This window comes from Anguilla rostrata, chromosome 2 (genome assembly GCF_018555375.3).
Source record: "Anguilla rostrata isolate EN2019 chromosome 2, ASM1855537v3, whole genome shotgun sequence".
Taxonomy (NCBI): Eukaryota; Metazoa; Chordata; class Actinopteri; order Anguilliformes; family Anguillidae; genus Anguilla; species Anguilla rostrata.
Window position 1 is genome coordinate 20,080,348 of NC_057934.1, and position 21,592 is coordinate 20,101,939.

Here is a 21,592-nt window from a genome sequence, read left to right on the forward strand (position 1 = left end):
AGATTATTTCGGCCAAAATTTGTAATAGTCCGAGATGCAGCTGCTGACTGTACAGCCACAGCCTCACTAGATTACTAGGTTTAAAGATATGCCCACATTCAGTGTTTTAAAAAAAACCCCAAAAAGGCTGTCAGGAACAGACATTGCTGCTGTGAACACCTTAGTCTGTCACTTCCTCCAGGTTTCTCTCCAGTACAGCCATGCTTTGCCAACTGATAGACCAGGAGCCTCAGACAATCTGACTGGTTCAGACAATCAGAGAAGTCAGCATATTTTCTTCCATGTGTCCAGCCCCTCACAATACACTTTGCCCATTAAAAAACATTCCCAACTTCTGAAACATTCTAATAAAGTTTATTTTTTTATTTTTTTAAAAAATGACCAATTTCCTTTTTTCTTTTTTTTTTTTTGGAAATCTTTCATAGGAAATTAAACCCCTTTAATTCACACTAGCATCTACATAATGGTTATTGGATACTCCACAATATATTAAGTCTAGATGTTATGGTACATGCATACACTTCAAGCAGCAGAAGCCACAGTCACCAATACACATGGATGAAGCAAAAAAAAAAATAAAATAAAATCAGATAAAAGGAAGCTATCAACAGGGCATTATGGGTACACGTCTTTGCTTCAATGTACATAGAAGCTTCAGATTTTATCTCCAGCAATGTTTTTTTTTATTTTTTTTATAAATTTTGTTATTTTTTAAACACTCAAACAGTCGGGGGCACCCAGAGGGCAGCCTCCATTAACACAATGTTCTCAAAATGTCGCGGTGACATTTCAGCAACGCCGTGCCGCGGCTAAAAACACCGCAGCGACGTTATAGCGTCATGTCCCAGCTGGCGGAACCATGAAGGCTTGAAATGGCAGCGTTTTCAAGAGACGGATTACACTTCTACAGTGGCTACAAAACTTTAAAATGGGGAACCGCTTAAATTAATACAAACGATAATATTAAAACAACCAATTCACTTAGATGTATCCCCCTGGCTTAATACCCTAACATATCTATGTTTTTCATTAGTTTGTTCACTCCTTGAATCCCTGAAAATACCACCGGGCCTAAGGATTCCTCTGTACATGTACTCAGGAGGCAGTGTTCACCTTTCCATTCTTACAGGCAAACTGCATTGACAATAAACACCACAAATGGCTCCAAATCTGCTGTAAATGTAATTTCATTTAGTAATGAAAGGTTCTGAACAGTATTCACGTTTACGGTCAGACGTATGCTGCATTTAAAAGGAAATGGCCATTCTCTGAATACTTCGTTTCACCAATGCCGAATACAGATCAGATGTACAAATGGTTCCAATGTTATGCAATGAACCTCAGAAGAGTGTTCGGCTGGACACCACTCATTCTTAATGGGCCTTGCTAGGCTGACTAGTAAATGTTCGATACACGTCAAACAAAGACCTTCCTTGGGGTTGCCGTTTTGAAGCGGAACCCTCTTTGTCTGACTGAAGAGCTCAAATGCAGAAATGACCGTGTGGGCGAGAAACTTCGCTTTCAAACGACCGCCCCTCTCATGAAAACCCGCCTCGCCTCACTTACTTTTTTTTTTTTTTCCTTTTCTTCAACAACTTACACTTAAAATAACATTGCTGGAAGAAATTTTTTTTTAGTGTTTCTTTTCCAAAATTATTATTTTTTTGTTATTCTCTTTCACAGAAAGAACTTATATACTGGGACACGAATATGATTACAGCAAGCCTAAGGTGAACTAACAAAATAATAATAATAATAATAATAATAATAATAACAATAATAAAAGACATTCAAGTACAGTAAGATTTTTGCTGGAAAATACAAAACTACATGAGAAAAGCATTAAAATCATATTTGTGAATCAGAATAACATATTTTTAAAAAAAGCTGAAGTGCTAAATCACATTGTTTCTTTTTTATTATTATTTTATGACCATACACATATACCAGCACGCTCGTTGCCTAGAGACAGTTGCCAGGGCAGCAGTGCGGGGATGGCTCTGCTTCCTGTCGAGGAAAGCGCCCTCTCACGCTGTGCTCTCTCTATGGCTCCACACGTCTCTCCATCCGTGTCGTTCTGTACAAAAAACCCGTCGGCCGGACGACTCCGCTTCCGTCCCCCGTGTGACTGGCGTCGGGAGGGGGGCGGGGCAGTGGGAGGGACCGAGGCAGTCTCTCGTTAGCCCCTCCCCCAATTTGCTGCTGCAGCCGTCGCCACGACTCCCCAGTCCTGAGTCAACATATTGCTTCTCTTTGCCGTTCGGGTATCTCTCCCTCTCCTTTTCTTCTTAGAAACAACGCAGGAACAGAAAAGATCAGAAAGGCTTCACATCCACATATATCAGTAAGCTTTTTTAAATTTATATATATATATATATATATATCTATATATAAATGTAATCTCCATTCTGAGCCTGGCAAGCTCTTGCATTGTCCGAGTCTGTATATTTATATATTTATATTTGTTTTTTTGGAGGTTTTTTTTATATATACTGGTTGAAGTTTCTTTTTTTAATAACCTAGATTTGCGTTTCCTTCTCACGCCATAACTGTACACATGGAGTTCTTCTGGGTTTTGGAAAGGCAGAAGCACTCAGTTTTAAAGGGGCGGGGTTCCCGGGCGGGAATGGGGTGGTTCATAGTGGTGGGTTTGTGGCTTTTCGGGGGGGTGGGTGGGGGGGGGTAGGGCAGTGGGAGGGGCTTGGGGGTGTGCTGTGCACGGCCCGCTTAGTTGTGCTGCAGCGTGTTGGACTCTATAGGGGGGGCGGAGTCGTACAGAGTGTCCGTGTCGTGCGTGGGCTCTCCGGCGAGGGTGCAGGGGTTCGACAGGGTCCCAGCGCCGCAGTCGCAGAAGAACCTGGAGGCGAAAACAGCGGGTGAGCGCGCGAGACGTGCAACGCACTACGTTCCCGCCAGGTTACCAGACAGGTTCAGTTAGATCAGTGATTAGCAGGAGGGTGATGCACTGCCACCTGCAGGCTGTCTGCATAATGCAACCCAAGAATCACCAAGAATTTGGAGAAAACAGGTCATTTTCAGCAGTCAGCTCTTCTTTCATTTATGCTGTGAATGGGTACACACACTAACACTATGAAATGTTACACGGAAGCTCAAATATTACAGATTCCTTTATCATCCAATTTCATCGGCAAAAGCTGCTACTTTGAGTAACAGAATAATCCCATAGTAATTGCAATAATACAAATAATAATGTTGAAAAACAAATAAGAACAACAGTCTTACTTTCAATAGAAATATTATCCTATGTTCACCTGCTGGAATTACTAAAAACTACTACAAAGTCAACACTACAATTCCCAGTATTCTTTAGCCAGTACAGCTGGGAAGGAAGGAATCACTACAACTCCCAACATCCTTAGGGAAAAGGAAATGGCACACTCACCTATCATGCCTTATAAACTCTACGTCATGCCCTTGGTGGCACTTCTTAATGCAGTTCACACAGATGGCGTTCCGGTCTGTCGTGTTACAGGTGTGACACCTGAGCGGAGAGCAGAAAGGGGGGGGGAAGAGGTGACCTGGTGAGGTTCTGACACATGTTTGGACAGTGACGGAAGGAGCAGGAGGGTACCTTACCTGTAGAAATCGTGCATTGGGTAGCTGGTGTAGCTGGATATCTTGTAGAGGCACTGGCCTCTGCTCACAGCTTTCTCGATGGCATCCTGGTTGTTCAAGATTTTGTTATCTGTGGGGAGGTAGAGATTCTGTTAAGGAAGGAAGTACCCCAAGGGCGACAGTGCTGAACTCGGCCAAAGGGACCACTGAACATTTCTAGGGTTGAGGTGGGTTAACCCTTTCACACAAGCCCACTAGTGACCAGCAATCTGGCATGCTGAAATAACTCAACTCAGACATTCAGTGCTCCTGCGACCAAACTAGAAGTGCAACAACAAACATGCATTCTAGCTTCATTAGTAGAAAATACAGAACAACTATGCCAAATACTTGGCATAGTTTCTAAGTGCCTTTGTCGTGCACGTTTTCCATTTAAAAAGCACCCCCTCCCTGCAGTCTCATCTGCAACCCCCAAGCACGACATACTCCCAACAGCGACCATCTGGGAGTTCATAAAAAATTTTCTTTCACCATCAAAAATTTGTATTCCGTCACAGCAGCAAGATAAATGAATAGGAATCTTGCCATTGGGTTTTACACATAAAGATGTCCCTTTCAATATTCAGTGGTCATTTATTGTCTTGAACAATCCGTTTGAGAAATAAACACGCAAATAGAAACTGGCATGTGCAAAACCCCACTTAGACCAGAGTAACTGTTCAGTTCATTCAGGTTTGACTGATGACCATTTCATCTAGTAAAGGACAGTACCAGCTAGCCCAATGGCATTCGCCTGTCTCATTTTTAATTTATTACGAGGACTAAGAGCAGCGTGCAACAGCTTGAACTCTTACTTCCTCACAGCACTGTGCAGTAAACTGTAACATTTCACGTGGTAATATACAAGCACTTGTTGTGGCAAAATAATTTTTTTTTCCTTTGGTTTTTGGAAGATTTTACTAATTACCAACTCATCAGCATGCCTGAAACAAATTCTCTGGGGCGTAAGAAGAGGAGGAGGAAACAAAGTCTACCCCGTATACATATAAAGATGTAAGTATTTACTGCTTGTAACATTTCAATTATCTACAGTGTCATATTTTTGATATTGTTAAATTCGCATTGGTTGTAAGAGACAACCGTTAGCCTTTGCTAATAATGCGCAGAGCATTTGTATTGGGGGCTAACTAACAGGCCTAGCTGTTTGTATAGGGCCACTGTAAGTGCACCATGGGCAGTGTCAGCGTAGTGTAACGGCTCGCAGTGGCCCGCTTTGTTAAAACAATGAAATGTGAAGTGCCTCTTAAGAGGTTTGCGCTATTCACAGATGCAGCGATTCATAGTGTAGTGTAAGCATTCATAGGTGGCTCAGTTACGCGTTATGTTTGATGCTCAAATTTACTGTGAAGCCAGAACATGGCCAAAATTCTGATGCTGGAACATTATTTTATTGTAATATTATTGTACATTATGTGGGCTATTAGTATCTCCACTTGTCACTTAGCACATTGAAATACTCGAACTTAAAATTGAAATTTACCGTGTCCTGATATGTACTAGATGAACGTAAAATTTCCCTTGGGAGCGATAAATAGTAACATTTGCAAATGCTGTCCCATCCCCATGCAACAAAAGATTACATTCCGTACAGTACAAAAAAACACATACAAGAGTGAATGGTTACATATTCAGGTATGTGTTCCACAGTGTGTCACAATGTTTTTGCATTATTTTTCAACGTGATATCAATTTTTCATCTTAAACCATCATAAGGGGCACATTTATACGCTTTATAATAGACAAAAAGCATTTTACTCATTTTGGATAGGTTTTTGGACCCCTAGATATATCAGACCCTATACTGATGAAGAGATGTCATTCCCACTAGAAAATTAAAAAGTGAGTCAAAACAGTTGATATATGAATTGAAAGTGATTTAACCGAGTTATTGAAATATAGGATTAAGTTATGATTGGCAGCAATTCTCACCAAGGGACACCAGGGTACACTGCTTTTGCTTCATAGATCTCATATCACGTCCACATATCTCCCTTACATTCCGTATCTCCCTTACATTTCGACTAGTGGTCAAGAAGTTTATGATCCAGGACACGTATAGTTTTACCTGTTATACATACGTGATCTCTTTGTACTTCATTTCAAACTGAAGGACAACTTCATTTTCGCATTTCTGCCAAGATAATTGGGTGTGTGGCACTTTTTTTTCAACATAAAATATTTCTATAACCTAATCTAGTATTGCAAATGGTACAAGTGTCTTGCTTCATTTAAGCCATTTTCCGAGTCTCTATGATGCTCACATCTGGAGATATAAAGCCTTAAATAGAACACCCCCTAAATGGGTGAGGATTGCCCACAGTTGCCATCTGCGTGAAGGAGTTAATAATGACCCAAAGGTGCACCAGTGCGTAGCTTATGAACATATATGAACTTTAAATCAACTCGAAGCTGTAAATTGGCTTATATTCCTTTTCTCAGGTATCATTTTACATTTTCCCTGTTTGTTGACCCCGCTGTTATTCTGGAAAGTTATTTCCTTCTTCTCCTTTTGAAAATGTGCATTAGCAGCCTGTTTTCAAGGGGTTAAAAGCTAAAGAAAAATCGCACTTTACCTTTCATGGTAACGTTGACTCCAGACGCCAGGAAAAGCCCTCCGAAACGATTGTTGAAGATCTGATTGCCCTCTAGTGTCGCCGTGGCATGGTTCGTGATCTCGATACCTGACAGCGAGAGTCAAACACAGTCAATTTAAAACACTAAATTCATCTTTATAATCAGGGTTCATACACTTTTTCACCAATGATTTTCAATGACTTTTCCATGACTTCTCCACAACCTTTAACTGAATTTCCATGACCAAAACAAATGACTTTATCTCAGCGGGACGATTTAAAATTATTTATTGTAACGCTAAGTAAACTTAGGTCTGCATCTGAAACATATGGTGCCTCTCTAAAACAAACAAACGCCAGACAGACACACTTACACTTACACAGATACATTCTCTCATATTTTAATTCGAATAGTTTAACATTTTTTAGTTTAACATAACCATTTTGGTCGCATATGCTCCCGAAATTTAATCTGTGCGACCTCGAAATATAATTGGGAGCATTTGTGCGAGTGCAAATAATTGTTCTGGTGCGACCTTTTTTTTCTTTTTTTTTCCCCAGTCGAACGTCTCTTTCTCTGTACATTCGCTAGTTAGTACACTCAGTATGTGCCTTGTGAGCTGACGGTGACCCTTCTAACCAATCGTGAGCTTGACATTCTTACCTTTAATGCTAATTTTAAATAGGTTAATATTAGCCTTCAATCACTTCCTTTCGCAGCACTCCACTGTCACGCGACACAGAGAGCTAACGTGTTAACTAATGTTACCTGAAGATAAAAGTTTATGTTCAATTTATTAGCGTTATCGAAAGCTGTTTATGATATACATACTATGTTTATGATTGGATTAATTAGTAATTATATTTGATGCAACTTTAGCTATATTTCCATTACTTTTCAAAAAATATTATTTTCCATAACTTTTCCAGGGCCTGGAAATTGCATTTTAAATTTCAATGACTTTTCCAGGTTTTTCATGACCGTACGAACCCTGTATAATATTCTGTTATTATACTGTGATGGGAGGGTGAGGTTTCATGAAACCCACAGAGGTGGAGCTACAAGGAGCAGCCAATCATCGACTCGTTTGCACCGAACATACTACTTTGCTCTCCACAGCAATCCATTACGATTGGTTCAAATCAAAGTGACTGATAGATTATGGTGCTCTATCCTTTTTGGTTTAATGACACACCCTTCTCCTATCACTGAAGTCTTTCTTTCCCTCCGTAATTAAGCTTAGAGAGAATACAAGGCCCAAGAAACCAGAGCTCACGTAGCCCACGGCTTTCAATGAGCAACAGAAAGAGTCAGACTCCCCGCCCCATTAACAGGAAGCTGAGAAGGCTCACCGGCGGCGAAGCCGTCGAATATCCTGTTCTTGCGCAGGACAGGGTGGCTGTTGGTGCTGATGAGCACGCCCGCCTGGGCGTTCCGGAAGATGTCGTTCTCTTCCAACAGCCCTGTGGGAGAGAAGCAGAGAAATAAGGCACTACACCCAGATAAACCAGAATTGTGGAGAGTCATGTCTTCCATGGCAAGCCACTGGCATTTTAAGGACAGTTCTAAAAAAAATTTTTTTGATGCAATACTGAAGTTCTCCCAAAATTGTGCAACAGTACATGGAATAGAGGTTAGGATTGTTTCTAAAAAAGAAATGTCAGTATAGACATTCATGGATGCTTTGGGCTGTGAATACTATTCAGCAGTGTCTAATGTTCCCACAGCAAACAATCCAGACACGACTGTACCAGAAAGTAAACAATGTGAAGTTAGTAGGCTGAAGAGAAAGATGAACACATTACATACAGTTAAGGGATTAAATGTGTCCCTAACATTTCAGCAGCTGCCTGTGGCTTCACAGAATAAAAGCACTGAAGGTTTTTCAAAGACCAAGGGAACTGCAATTACAGCACAGAACCAGTAGAGGGCCCAATTGAACCGTTATTCAGTCAAGCCCTCCGCACTCATTATTTGTTCAACAGGACCTTCACTTATTTTCACTTATTCTGTGTGCGTGAATTTGAGTGATGGCTTTCACATTTTATGACATAGCCAAAAAAATAAATAGATAAAAATCATCTGAACTAACGTCCTCGTCTCATGACCGTGCAATCTCTTCTATGAACTAGTAGCTTTCCAGTACAGACCATGATAATTCAAAACAAGGGTAAGGCCAACAGCGTAGTAGTGTTGCTACCAAACAAAAACTAACAGTGTAAACAAGAGGACAAACTTATCTGGAGCCTGACATACATCTGCCTGTCTGTCTTAACCGTAACTTCGGTACAGAAACAAATTGGTTTTGTGACACCTCCAATGTGAGCTCCCAGTCACTATCCCCCCTCTCACACTGGCCTTACCTCTCCCTCCATTGAAAATACAGATCCCTCCATCTCGCCCATCGTGGATTTTATTCCTCCGGAGTGTGGGGTTGCTGTCTGTCTTGATCCAAACCCCGGCCATGGCATTGTCGAAGATCTCGTTGTCCTCAATGAACCCCAAGCCTGGAGGTTAAAGCGAAGGTCATGGTTCTGAACTGAGTGGAGTGTGATTCATGCAGTGATAACGAGGTGCAACTCAACAATGATGGCACAGGGAGTGTGTGGTAAAACACTACAACACCCAGAACCCCTTGCCTGTGACTGAGCAGATCAGAGGGGGCATGGTACCTGACTTCAGTTCGGAGGGGATAAGGTTAACTGAGACTGCAGTTCAGAGGGGCACAGTAACTGTGACTGCAGTTCAGAGGGGCATGGTAACTGTGACTGCAGTTCAGAGGGGCATGGTAACTGTGACTGCAGTTCAGAGGGGCATGGTAACTGTGACTGCAGTTCAGAGGGGCATGGTAACTGTGACTGCAGTTCAGAGGGGCATGGTAACTGTGACTGCAGTTCAGAGGGGCATGGTAACTGTGACTGCAGTTCAGAGGGGCATGGTAACTGTGACTGCAGTTCAGAGGGGATGGTAACTGTGACTGCAGTCAGAGGGGCATAGTAACTGTGTCTGCAGGTCAGAGGGGCATAGGTAATGTGACTGCAGGTCAGAGGGGTATGGTAACTGTGACTGCATTTAAAGGGAGGGGATGTAACTGACTGACTGCACTCAGAGGGCACCTGCGTAACTGTGACTGCAGTTCAGAGGGGCATGGTAACTGTGACTGCAGTTCAGAGGGGGTATGGTAATTGTGACTGCAGTTCAGTGGAAGTATGGTATGGGGGTAGGGGGTATCGTAACGGACTATTACTCACCAGAGTTGTAAACCAGAATTCCACCATTCTGACCGCCCCAGATCTTGTTTCGCCGGATCTTGGGGTTGCTGCCGGTTCTGTGAACAAATTGGACGTCAAAAGTCTTGGTCAGATCCACCGGCTCGTGTCGGTATACCACAATACGCCACTCAGCACAGCCAGAAAACTCTCAAACAGATGCAAGCATTAATACACTTTTGAATATCAGTGACAGCAAAGACTAGCCATTCAAATTTGTTTTTCAAATTTGCACGACAATTTGAACTGCCTTGGTGGCCGTGCCATGATCACCCCCAGGGAAACTCTGCACACATCTTCATCCTAATGCAAATTTCTATGCACAACAAAGATGGATCAATTTATCTACCAGAGAGTGGCCGGCAACAGCAAAAACAAACTGCACCCACCATAAGCCCAGCAGTGTGAAATTTCCAAGAAACTACTGGCGACTGCGAGTGAACTTCCATGTGCTGCAGCTTCACCCCTTACTCAGGCCAGACTCACCTGATCTGAACGCCCGAGTACATGTGGTTGTAGATGTCGTTGTCCTCCAGTACACCGTGCCCGTTGTCATAGAAATACACACCGACCTGTGTGTCAGAAAGGCGTAAAAAGAAGAAAAACCAGGCCTTAGGTTTCTGTAGGGAGGGACGGAATAAAACTGACGTGTGCGGTGTCCAGGGTTACTGGAGGCAAGCCCCGCCCTCCGGCCCCGCCCACTCTACCTGCTTGCCGCTGTGTATCCGGTTCTTCCGCAGCACGGGGGTACTGCCCGTCGTCACCCACACGCCCGCCAGGGTGTTGCTGTACACCTCGTTCTCCTCGATCACGCCCTGCCCTTTCTCGTGCTGGAGGGAGAATGGTGAACACACGCGCTCGGGTGAGATTGCACCCCCTTTTCTGCACAACATCGATCTCCCTAAATAAATGCCATCCTCGTAAAGTATGCAGGAAGATCGGTGTGTGTGTTCAGCGTGTGTGTGTGTGTGAGAGAGAAAACTGCGCCTGTAATGTCAGGATGTGTATGTGTGCGCATCAGCACATAACTTCATTATTTTTGTAGCAAAAAGAAAACTGCAGTGTGTGAGAGTGAGTGTATGCAAGCACTTTCTCTGCTGTGTGTGTGTGTGTGCGCGCTTGCACACGTGTACAGAACTCCACTCACCACATAGATGCCCCCATGCTGACCATCGTGGATCTTGTTGTGTCGGACGATGGGGCAGCTGTTGGTTCGGATTTGGATCCCCGCCAAGGCGTTGCCGTAGATGTCGTTGCTTTCGATGAGGCCCCGCCCATCGCCAAATATGTAAACGCCTCCTTGGTTACCGTTGAAGATGGAGTTCCCTCTGGATTTAGAAAAAGTTGATCAGAAAGTACTATTTATAATAAAGCAGATCTCCACAAGGAAGTTATTTCACAAGGGACAGGAAATCACACCATTCATTTGCCAAGATTGGCTGTTTCCATGGCAACGCCAACAGAATGCTTATCGGAATAGCAAGGAGTAGAGTGCTTTATCTTAACCAATGACAGGCTGACCCAATTAGACAGAGTTGCAAAGGTTTGTTCCAACTGCCATCTCACTCAGCCAACATTCTTTATAAAAACTGAAGAAAACCAAACTTTCACACTCCCAGTGACACTAAAATTAAGTGCTAGAAAGTTTAGGAGCCTCAGGCAGGGTGACATCACAAAAACCACGGGTGCAGACCTTATGGTGGGGTCGCTGTTGGAAGTGATCCACACGCCGGCGAAGTTGTTTGCATAGATCTTGTTCTCGATGAACTGGCCCCGCCCCTTCTCGTGCACGTAGATGCCGCCGGTCTGGCCGTGGTGGATCTCGCAGTGCACCACCGTGGGGTTGGCGTACGCCTTCACCTCGAAGCCCGCTATCCGGTTCCTGTGGATGTTGCAGCTCTCGAAGTAGCCCTGCGGCGGGAGACGGAAGTGAGGACCCCCGGACTCGTGCGGCCGCGCTCACGATGCGGGACACGCCCCGAATCCCACGCACGCCACGGACACTCAAATCTGGACCTTGAATCCGAATCACGCCCTGGTTTTCTTCTCTACAATTAGAGCTACCAATTGGCTAGACAAAATGAAACCTGTAAAATAAAAATAAATGTGGACCAATGGATGTTGAGTGACTCGGGTGTCTCCAAATCAGACTCCAAGGCCCACCTCAAACCCCGGAGACTCCGCCCCCTCACTTCCTAATGTTAATCTGACCCTGGGCTCTGTATGGTGGGTGAGGATGGACACAAAGGTTGACTGTTCATTAAGTTGCGAAAGGCAGCGGCATTGTCATGGTTACCATGCCATGGTCGAAGGTGAAGACCCCAACATCTCTCCCATGGTGAATGTGGTTCCGCCTGATAATGGGGTTGCCGTGGTTCTTCACCCAGATCCCCGCCAGCGCGTTGTTGGAGATCTCGTTGTCCTCATATATGCCCTAGTGGAAGAGCGGCAGGGAAACAGACTCATCAACTCATAATGACGCAACTAAAAATTAAGCGATTAGCATAGCCGATACTCTTTTCCTGGGCTTATGGGTCGTTCACAATTTATCATTTGTAAACAGGTGCATATTTTAATAAAGCTGTTGGGTCACCTGCCTTCATCTGCGTGTAGTATATATTACTTTCAACAGTTTCCTTGCTGTGGTTCAGTAGAGTTTCTGTGGATGGGTAGTGGTGTACCTCTACTGATTGTGTGTGTGTGTACCTGACGTGTTGATATTACTGGGCATGACGGGTGACGTCGGCTGGCTCTTACCTGTGCGTGATCCGTGATGTACAGCCCCACGTTCTCACAGTCGCTGATGTTGCAGTGCTTGATGGTGGGACACGCCCCCTGGCCACTCACACACACTGCTGAGCCCACTGCAGGGAGAGGAGAGCAAGCACAGTTATGGACTACAATACCCACAATCCTCCATAGAGAAATGCACTACAGTGCCTATAACACTTTTGCAATCACGTGATTGTGCGACGCACTGCAGTTACGGTGAATGCGGCGCTTACCTGTGCAGGTGCTGCGGATGACGCAGTGGTCGATGATGGGGCTGCAGTTGACGGTGATCTCCAGGCAGTGGTGGGCGTTGTGGTGCTGAGCAGACTTGTCGTCGGGGTTGAACTGCAGCAGAGAGGGAGGGAGACAGCAGTTCAGGTACCCAATCGGAGAAGAGGGCGGGGGCGGGGCTAAGAGAGGGCAGGCAGCCAGATGGGGGAACGTACCCTGATGGTCATGTAGCCCACGTAGGCATCCTCTGACCCTTCCATGAACACAAACGTGGAATCTCTGGTGTTCTCAATGATCACTTTATCCGCCACCTTCCCAGGGGCTGCAAAAAGTGAGGGGGAAAAATATTTCCACACATTCAACCAACAAATACTACTTTCAACTCAAACACACGTACGGCAAATCACTAATGACAGCGCGTTGCAATGGCTTGAAGAGCGTTTACAATTCCATCGGTGTATCGATCTGGTCACCATAGGAATTCTGCACACTGCTTTACATGTGCCTGAATTCTGCTTCCTGCTGGCCAGAACTCAACTTCCCTTCTACCAGAATGCTGCTTCCTGTAGGATAAAATTCTGTTTCGTACCTGCGCCGATCATTGTTATTGGCGACTCGATGTAGATCCACTCGTCGGTGTAGATCCCGGAGTGGACGAATATCAGGCCGTCGAAATGAGCCTCCTGCACTCCGCCCAGGGCATCTTCGATGGTGTCGTAGTACTGGTGGGGAGGAGCCAGCGCCAAGGGGGAGGGGACAGAACAGAGAGGGAGGGACCAGAGGCGTGAATGCTGGGAGAACACGAGAAGGCAGCCACGCCCCCAGCTTTCAGCTCCGCTGGGCCTTCTGTCTGTCATTTCTGCCTATACAAGTTTTTTTACTTTTTTTTTTTTTTAAGCCCAGCACTATGACACCAAATTCAACCAATTAATTAACCCTGGTTTTCAATCAAGATGTTAATATGCAGATATCGAAGATAGGAAAAAGTGTGCATCAACCAGCAGAATGAAGAGGAGTGCTGAGCCCAAATACACATTAACCCATCAAACAACTCATAAACACGAGTGAGGTAGCACATCCAAAAATAATGGAAAAAATACAGACTCCTTACTTTTTACTGCTTATTTATAGGCACATTAAAATAACGCTAACGCGTTTCGGCATTACTGCCTTCATCAGAGCATCAAAGTTAATACGCAGAATCAGGTGTCTCAGTGCTGGACTAATGCAAAAACCCTTCACCCCCACTGGCCCTTCTCGCGTAAGATACCCCGGACATGTGCAAACGAAACTGCAGATGCGCCTCGTATCTCAGACGCATCGTTACAATCTCTCCTCAAATGGACGCCACAGCGTGGCCAATTTTGAGCAACGTCAGTAAAGACGTGATAACGTGCGTTTGGCGTTTGTCAAGAGAGACGGGTGAGCGAAGGGACTGGAGTAGAGATCGCTTACCAGCATGTGCTCTCGTCCTTTGTACCTGGCTGGGTCGCTGTAGAAGTGTTCAGCAAAGCCTGGCTTTACGTGTGCTCCTTTGTACTGCAAACAACGCCATTTCACACAAATTTCAGCTCAGCATACAGATGATGGTTGAAGGAAATCACACGTAGGATCACTTCCTGATCATTTAAGATTTCAAGGTGTTTTTTTGATCATATATCATGTAAATTTAAAATCATCAGCGTTTCCTCCTTCAGGTCAGTATTCTGGCATGTGGAAGGCACTACAATTGATCTCTGTAGCATTGTCCAGTTTGAATGTACAACACTCACACACACACAGAGACAAATATCCACACAAGCAGACATCTTCCCTCTCACACACTCCCTCACACACTTAATCACACACCCCCCCCCCCTTACCAGCTGCTGAAAGCTCTCCTTCCAGGGGTTGGGCTGCTCGTACTCTTCAGGGTTGATCTGGTAGAACTTTCCGGGCTCAGGGTGCATCATGGGACGCGTGTACTCAAACACCTCCATATACAGCCTCTTCCTGCAATGTGCAGAAATCACAGGGCTCAGGCCCACCAACAAAAACACCAAGCACTCTGGGAGGGAAATGACCTTTCATCCACACAAGTTACTAGCAACTGGGATATTGATGATCTCATGTCAACAAACACAACGAAACCTTCTTTGTAGGTTTGCTGTGAATGGAGGACCGGCAGTTTGATCTGGAATCATTTCAGGACGCCAAAATCCTTTTCACAACAATTCAAGCGCTTCAAACTTCTGAAATTTAGACAGGGGTACACTGAAGAACGTCTGGACATGAAGCAGGACTGGGAAAGAACGGTGCGGAGGGTGCTCATTGTGTGGGTCTGTATTGTGGACATAGCGACGTGCGGGACGCGTTTCCGACAGCGATGCGGCTCTGATTCCTAGCGCGCTGCTGCGATTGTTCCGGCTCCGCGGTTTCAGTGCGGCGGCCGGACGGACGGACGGACGGACGGACGGTCGGGGAACGGCGCTCACCAGAGGATGGGGTCGTTGGCGAGCTCGCTGAAGCGCTTGCACACGCAGGCGGCCTGGCACAGGTCCTGCTCCAGCAGGTAGGAGAAGATCTTCAGCACCACCTCGTCCGGAAGCTTCTCCTGCAGGTACTGCTCCGCGGGGGCGGCTGGGGAGCACGGGGAACAAGCGGACCGTCAGCGTCGCCAACGCGCGCTCATCGCCATCAACCCCCTTCACCCCCCCGCCCGCCACCCACCCACCCACCCACGCTGTCCCACAGCACTGGCGGACGAGGGTTGAGCGGATGCTCACCTGGCAGGTCTTGTGATTTTCCCGACACTCTGGCGCGTTTTGCACGGTGTCCGAAGTTCTCCGTGGTCGAGGTGGAAGCACCCTACAAAAAGAAAGAAAAATTCAAGTCTCTACGGCAGCTGGCTGTAGCATGTTTCAGAAACCTGCGTTCGGTTTTAGATGTTTGTCTATTGGTCGCACAGAGGCGAACGCCGGGCGGAGTGCGGTCACGGGCACGGTCGCACTAGGGCACACAGACCTCCATGCTGCTCTTCGCTGGACACGCGGTTCTCTTGGGCAAAAGGGACTTCCTGCGCAGTTGGTAGGGACTGTTCTGAGCTCCTGGACCGGATTCTTCTGCAACCATATCTGCAGGTATGTCCTCATCTAGGGGGGGAAGAGGGGGGTGGGAGAGGAGAGAGAGAGAGAAAGAACAAACCATTACAGCATTGTTTCACTGCACCTGTCTTCACAAGCCCCTCACCACCGCCCAGTCTGAGGCATCTCTGCGAACGTTCCTCTGCTCACTGCGGCCACAAAGCAGCCAATAGTATCCCTCGAACCGTTAGCTCTCCATCACCAAATTTTCTAAATGGAATTCCCAGCATGTAATGGAACCAAAATATATTAACACTTTCTGCAGACATGAGCTTCTTCGCACGCAACTAGCATGTTCTATGAGCTGAGTTTAACACGGATATTAACTACTAATATTAACTTTGTAAACATTTCATATAAAAAGAAACATTCAGAAGCAAACTCGCACCACAACACCTTAGTCATTTATTTACAGTACACAATAAACACATACATACAGACACGCACACGCACGCACACAGGCAGATACGTGCAAGCATGCACATACACGACGCACACAACACGCACACACACAGGCACTCCCCAGGAATACCCCATCAGTAAGAGCAGAGCTCTGAGGCTGCAGTGAGAAGTGAAGGCGTTTGGCTGCCTCAGAAAGACGGGCCCTGTGCATCCCGGGCACTGAGTGCTTTGGTGTTCATCACCATGATTACCCTGCCTGAGTCATTCTCCCCCTCACATCCTTACCTCTCCAGCCTACTTCAGGCCCTCAGCCTTAGCAGCTTCACACCAGCGCTTACAATGGCACAGCCTCCGGAGGCATAACACCACTGCACACACTCATTCACGGTCACCTGAAGTGTGTTTTCACCCACTGATGGCCCTGGTACGTTTGTAAAACATACTTCATCGAACACAAAAACTGACTGGGTCCATCCGTAAACTGTACTGTAAACTGTACAGCAAAACTGAAAAAAACGTCTCTTTAAAGGCTCCTTAACTGAGAACTATAAGCCAGGAAGCCATGAACGACTTCGACTAAAATTAAACTGGAGACTCAGATGTGAGGAACGTGTGGAGTAGTGACAAGGGTAAAGATCAGATTATTTAAAACTTAAGCTGATTTTTCTTTTCTCTACTGCGCAATAGTAATAAATATGCATGTATTTAGCACATTTTCTTTGGAATCCCATTTTTGTCTAAATTAAATTAGTAAATGAGCCATTATAGTATAAACAGTCATATGAATTAAGGCGGGGATATATATACATTACATTACATTACATTACAGGCATTTAGCAGACGCTCTTATCCAGAGCGACTTACACAACTTTTTTACATAGCATTTTACATTGTATCCATTTATACAGCTGGATATATACTGAAGCAATTTCGGTTAAGTACCTTGCTCAAGGGTACAACGGCAGTGTCCTTACCCGGGAATCGAACCTGCGACCTTTCGGTTACAAGTCTAGTTCCTTACCCACTGTGCTACACTCCGTCCTCCGTCCATATACAAATCAATAAATAGCGAAATAATTCAATAATTTAAAAACTCAACTCATTATTACAAAATATTTCCTCATACTCATTCTGACAACATTGTTACATATTTCATTTCATAATAATGGGTTTTATTTCAAAATTGATCTTTTTATTTTTAAAAAAGGTCATAATGGCACTTTTCCAAGTAGTTTCTTTTTTTTTTTACTCAGTACTTTTTTCATTTCATGGCAACAGTTTATAATGGGACTTTTATTTCATAATCACGCTGTTATTTCAAGATGTGGAAATTTGCCAGTCAACACGAGTGGCACAGGATCAGACAAGATCATTGGTTGCTCACACATTCAGGCCAAAATAACAGCATGCCAAATACCTATCACGCCAGATAGCCTACCAAAAATGGGACTCCAATAATTTCCTACATCTAAGCTGAAATAGAAATGAATGAGTGAATACTGGAATTGAAATTAAATGTGAGAAATTAAAATGAACCAATGAGTTCATCACAGAATAACATTTTTTATGTAATTAAAAGAAGCAGACAATAGAGGAACAAGAGTGAAACGGAGGACTAAAATTAAGAAACAACACCAAGAACAAAACTCACACCCCTGCAGTTGCAGATGACTGGATATTCCAGTCATTGGGGTGGGACTTGGAAATGCTCAGCCCCATGTTGGGCACCAAATTTATTTGAAAAGAATAATAATGAAAATAAAAAATTACTTGAGACCTTCACGATTACATTTCGACTCATTACTGAAGACACCTCGATCCAGAGTGACTTATAAAACCAAATCCACATTCAAATCCACATCTGTCCATACATGAAGATAACAGTGTATCCATGCAGTGCTGGACCAACTTAACTGTTAACATAGTCAGTTAACCTGATAAACATTTTCAACCAATCAGCAAGCAACCGTCAGCTAATCTACCATGTTCAACTAATATAAACACACTCAACTGACCCCAAGACATTAAACTAACCTGACAAGGTACCCAGAAATAAGGTGCTTTTTATGTTCTAGGAAAACGACTCAGGGACCTGTCATGCTGTCTGAAGGGGCGGGGCTTCAGCCTGCAAGGCCGTCCCTCCTCACATGACCTGAAAGACGATGCCGCGATGCAGAACAAACCGAAATTAAAAAGCCGGGTCATACCCTCGTTTGACAACCGGGACGACAGCTGCTGCCCTCCCCTCTCTCGGCACCTGAAAGCAGCCGGGTTTCCTCGTGGTGTACTGCCAGCCCTGAGCCACGCGGCCCCCCAAAGACGGCACCACAGATCACGTTGCCCGTGCCTTCCAGGATATTCCAGCTATGCACGAGAGCGCCTCCTTGTGACTGGCGCAGGGAGCGTCGGTGACATTTCGCCCGCGTTCCATTTTTAGAGCGCTGGACGCAAACTGTGACATACCTAACCACCGACTCTCTAAAATAACCAGACAGTCAACTTCTGTGTTCCATCAGCTAACTCGACTCTAGGAAGTACCATCTGTAAACAGACGTTTGCAGGCTCTATTGCACTATAGCTATTTTTACTCAATGTGGCGTACTCCAGAACAAACTTCCACCAATAAACACACCCGTTATGAACATTCAAAAGAACCTTTACCAGGTTACTTTTCAATATGGGTTTAAATGTGTTAAATTATTTACTTCGTGTTCTGTGCATCACCACGACAGTCTCCCAGTCAGTGGAGCCCAAACGCGCAGCTAAAAGGGGACTTCCTCCAGTCGCGAGTATACTTAGACGGAGTTTCGCGCTCGTTGTCTGTCCCTCTTATCTGACTGCAACTCTGCCGTTCGTCGAAAGCACGGCTCGTGGAAATAAGCCACGCTGCCACTGATTTTTTTCTCCCCCTCGACGGGCTGACTGGACTTATCTGGGCCGCGGGCCTGGTGACGGTACGGGCTTGCGCAGCTACGGGGCACGGGAGAAGAGCAGCGATGTGAAAGCGAGCCGAGATTCGGCCCGTGAGCCAGACCACAGGCTGGAACTGTGGTACGACAAACGGCCTGGGCGCACGGGGGGGGGTCACATGACCACAAGTGCTGAATTCCTGGAAGTCCATGGCTGGCTACCCCCATCAATAACCCAGAATACCATCACATAAAATGCCTAAACAGCCTCTGTTTTCAACAGGGGGTGCTAAAAGGTACTGTAGGGGGTCCCTGGCCAGTCTTAATATGCAGATACTTAACTATATAGATTTTGAAAATATTTCAAAACATAAAACCCTTTTTGAATATAAAAAGCCCAAACCCTTCAGGATCTGACCTTGATATTTACTTGTCCACCAACTTACTTGACTGAAACTGACAATGTCATCCTATTAAAACAAACATTTCAAACATCCACTTTTACAGTTACTTTGATTTAATGAATACAGTACATGCAAAATACATCATAATTAAATGGGCTAAACCATTAAGAAATTCATTAAACATAATTCACTCATTGCATTAAATGCAGTTCAGCATCATAATGGAGTTAGCATGATATTAAAGGTAAATGTAAATTTGTTTCATATTTGGTTAAATTTCCTTCGCATCCCAACAGATATAAATAAATTAAAAGCTCTAAGAAAAAATCCAGTCTCTCTAACTGCCCAAGGCTCTGAAATCAGTTACTCTAAATTTCACCACGCCTGAATCCTAGCAACCATTCGTGACTGCTCTCTGCACAGAGGCTTCTAAACCTGCCTGTCAATCCTGCTCTCACAGTGCTGCCACAGTGGTGCTTCACAGCAGAGCAGAGATACCACAGATAGTACTGAAACCCGCCTCCGAACAACGCAGAACACTTCTTGCATTTAATCTTGCATTAAAAACATTTAAAACGATATCTTACTCTTTATTTGACATTTAAACAGGATTTTTTTTAGCCATGCTGTAGTCCAGTGTTTACAATCAAAGAAGACTCCTCCGTCTTCAGCAACCAGTCCTCCTAAATAAATTTGAAATAAATATGTTTGTGTTTGAGGTGGTGGATAGATGCCCCCGCCCCCCCAAGCCCGGTCGATAACAGGCGTTAGAGGAGCGCATCAGACTGAGGCTCGCCTCGCTCGCTGATGACAACCGCGCACACACGCAGCTCAGTGTTCTCTAACCCGTGCCTTTGTAGCGAGCAGACGCAGCTGGAAAACGGACTGAGTATCGAAAACAAAGACAGGCTAGGGCTACAATTATATGTGCGTATATATATTACAGATTTTTTTTTAAATCAGGTTTATTTTTTACTTGTATGATTAGGCAACTGCAAAAACCATCACACGTGTCCAATCATAAAGTTTGACTGTCCCGGACAAGCGGACAACGGTTCATGTCAAGCCCTAGTTTTTTAACTTATGATCAGAAAATGCTTTAAACCACCGCTTAACGGCAACAAAAAAAAAAAAAAATGAAACCGTTTTGGGGTTTTGAGGGAGTTTTTCTTTTGGTAGGGAGCATGAAATGCACAGGGAAACATTTCGCTCAGACGCATCACAGAGTGACACATGAACTCCACACACATATCTGTGGGGGCATCTAAAGCAAAAGGAGCTGGGTCATGTTCTCTCATTCTCTGTAGCCTGAAATCTTTCATAGAAGTGCGCAGATTAACCGATTATCGGTATCCATTCAATCAATTAACGGCAATGGAACAAGAGTGAGAAAAGGTATTCGTAGTTACATAATTGTGCTCATAACTTACAATAGCAGTGACAACAGAAATAATCGAATTCTTCAAGAAAACAGGCACAAAGTCAGACTGGTTTAAGTAGGATTTTAAAAAGATACATCCTGTGGTAAAAAGTAGGCCTAGTTTTAGTGCATATGCATTTTTCCACAATTAATGACACATTTTGAGCTGTCACACTATGAGATCACTGGCCTGTCCCCCAATAGCGTTCAGGAAGGGCTACACTGAAATGACTCAACAGCAATGACATCACTCATTTTAGGTCCCAAAGGTTTGCCTCGCAGAAACAGTGCAGGTTCTGCTCTAGAAACCCAAGCAGAGAGGGGGAGGGGGGGAAAAAAAGTCAGGGCTTGAGTAACACCCAAATACAACACAAAGACAATGGAGAACAGAGGCGTGCTAATACCAGAGTGGATTCATCCCACGCCACTGAACTTCCAGTTCGGACATCTCCGGAGCAGACGACAATTCCTCAAATGTCAATACATTACAATGTCAATACAATACGCTTTTAACATTCATGGATATTCTCAGATACATGTTGTATACCGCCTTGCATGCTTGTATTAGTGGCTTGGGTAGAAAAGAAACTCCATTCCGCTTTTAATATGCCAATGTTAATTTAGAAACACCCATGCATTCAAATCTAGCTACTTCTCATTACAGGCATTTAGCAGATGCTCTTAACCAGAGCAACTTATGCAACTTACACGGCATTTACAGTGCATCCATTTATACAGCTGGATATATACTGTAGCGATGCAGGTTAAGTTCCTTGCTCAAGGAAACAAAGGCAGTGACCTACCTGGGAATCAAACCTGCAACCTTTGGGTTACAAGACCAGTTCCTTACCCA

At 44.7% G+C, this 21,592-nt stretch overlaps 1 protein-coding gene across 4 annotated transcripts in view; it reads right to left on the reverse strand.

The window, feature by feature from the left end:
• Nucleotides 1-338: 338 nt before the first annotated feature.
• fbxo11b (F-box protein 11b) overlaps nucleotides 339-21,592 on the reverse strand; it is a 31,777-nt gene continuing 10,523 nt past the window's right edge. For 2 of the 4 annotated variants that reach the window (XM_064321093.1, XM_064321096.1), the window contains exons 2-23: nucleotides 15,486-15,613; nucleotides 15,248-15,329; nucleotides 14,957-15,101; nucleotides 14,345-14,474; nucleotides 13,938-14,021; nucleotides 13,072-13,204; nucleotides 12,698-12,804; nucleotides 12,485-12,596; nucleotides 12,237-12,343; nucleotides 11,776-11,913; nucleotides 11,173-11,390; nucleotides 10,627-10,807; nucleotides 10,187-10,309; nucleotides 9,966-10,051; nucleotides 9,462-9,538; nucleotides 8,574-8,717; nucleotides 7,563-7,673; nucleotides 6,210-6,317; nucleotides 3,598-3,706; nucleotides 3,404-3,502; nucleotides 2,777-2,857; nucleotides 339-2,287 (exon numbers count right to left, since the gene is read on the reverse strand). In XM_064321093.1, the coding sequence (XP_064177163.1) occupies nucleotides 2,236-2,287; nucleotides 2,777-2,857; nucleotides 3,404-3,502; nucleotides 3,598-3,706; nucleotides 6,210-6,317; nucleotides 7,563-7,673; nucleotides 8,574-8,717; nucleotides 9,462-9,538; nucleotides 9,966-10,051; nucleotides 10,187-10,309; nucleotides 10,627-10,807; nucleotides 11,173-11,390; nucleotides 11,776-11,913; nucleotides 12,237-12,343; nucleotides 12,485-12,596; nucleotides 12,698-12,804; nucleotides 13,072-13,204; nucleotides 13,938-14,021; nucleotides 14,345-14,474; nucleotides 14,957-15,101; nucleotides 15,248-15,329; nucleotides 15,486-15,613 (2,555 nt within the window). In that variant the 3' untranslated portion in view covers nucleotides 339-2,235. Of the gene's footprint in view, nucleotides 2,858-3,403; nucleotides 3,503-3,597; nucleotides 3,707-6,209; nucleotides 6,318-7,562; nucleotides 7,674-8,573; nucleotides 8,718-9,461; nucleotides 9,539-9,965; nucleotides 10,052-10,186; nucleotides 10,310-10,626; nucleotides 10,808-11,172; nucleotides 11,391-11,775; nucleotides 11,914-12,236; nucleotides 12,344-12,484; nucleotides 12,597-12,697; nucleotides 12,805-13,071; nucleotides 13,205-13,937; nucleotides 14,022-14,344; nucleotides 14,475-14,956; nucleotides 15,102-15,247; nucleotides 15,330-15,485; nucleotides 15,614-21,592 lie in introns of all 4 variants that reach the window. The other 2 variants (XM_064321095.1, XM_064321094.1) reach the window with 2 other exon arrangements.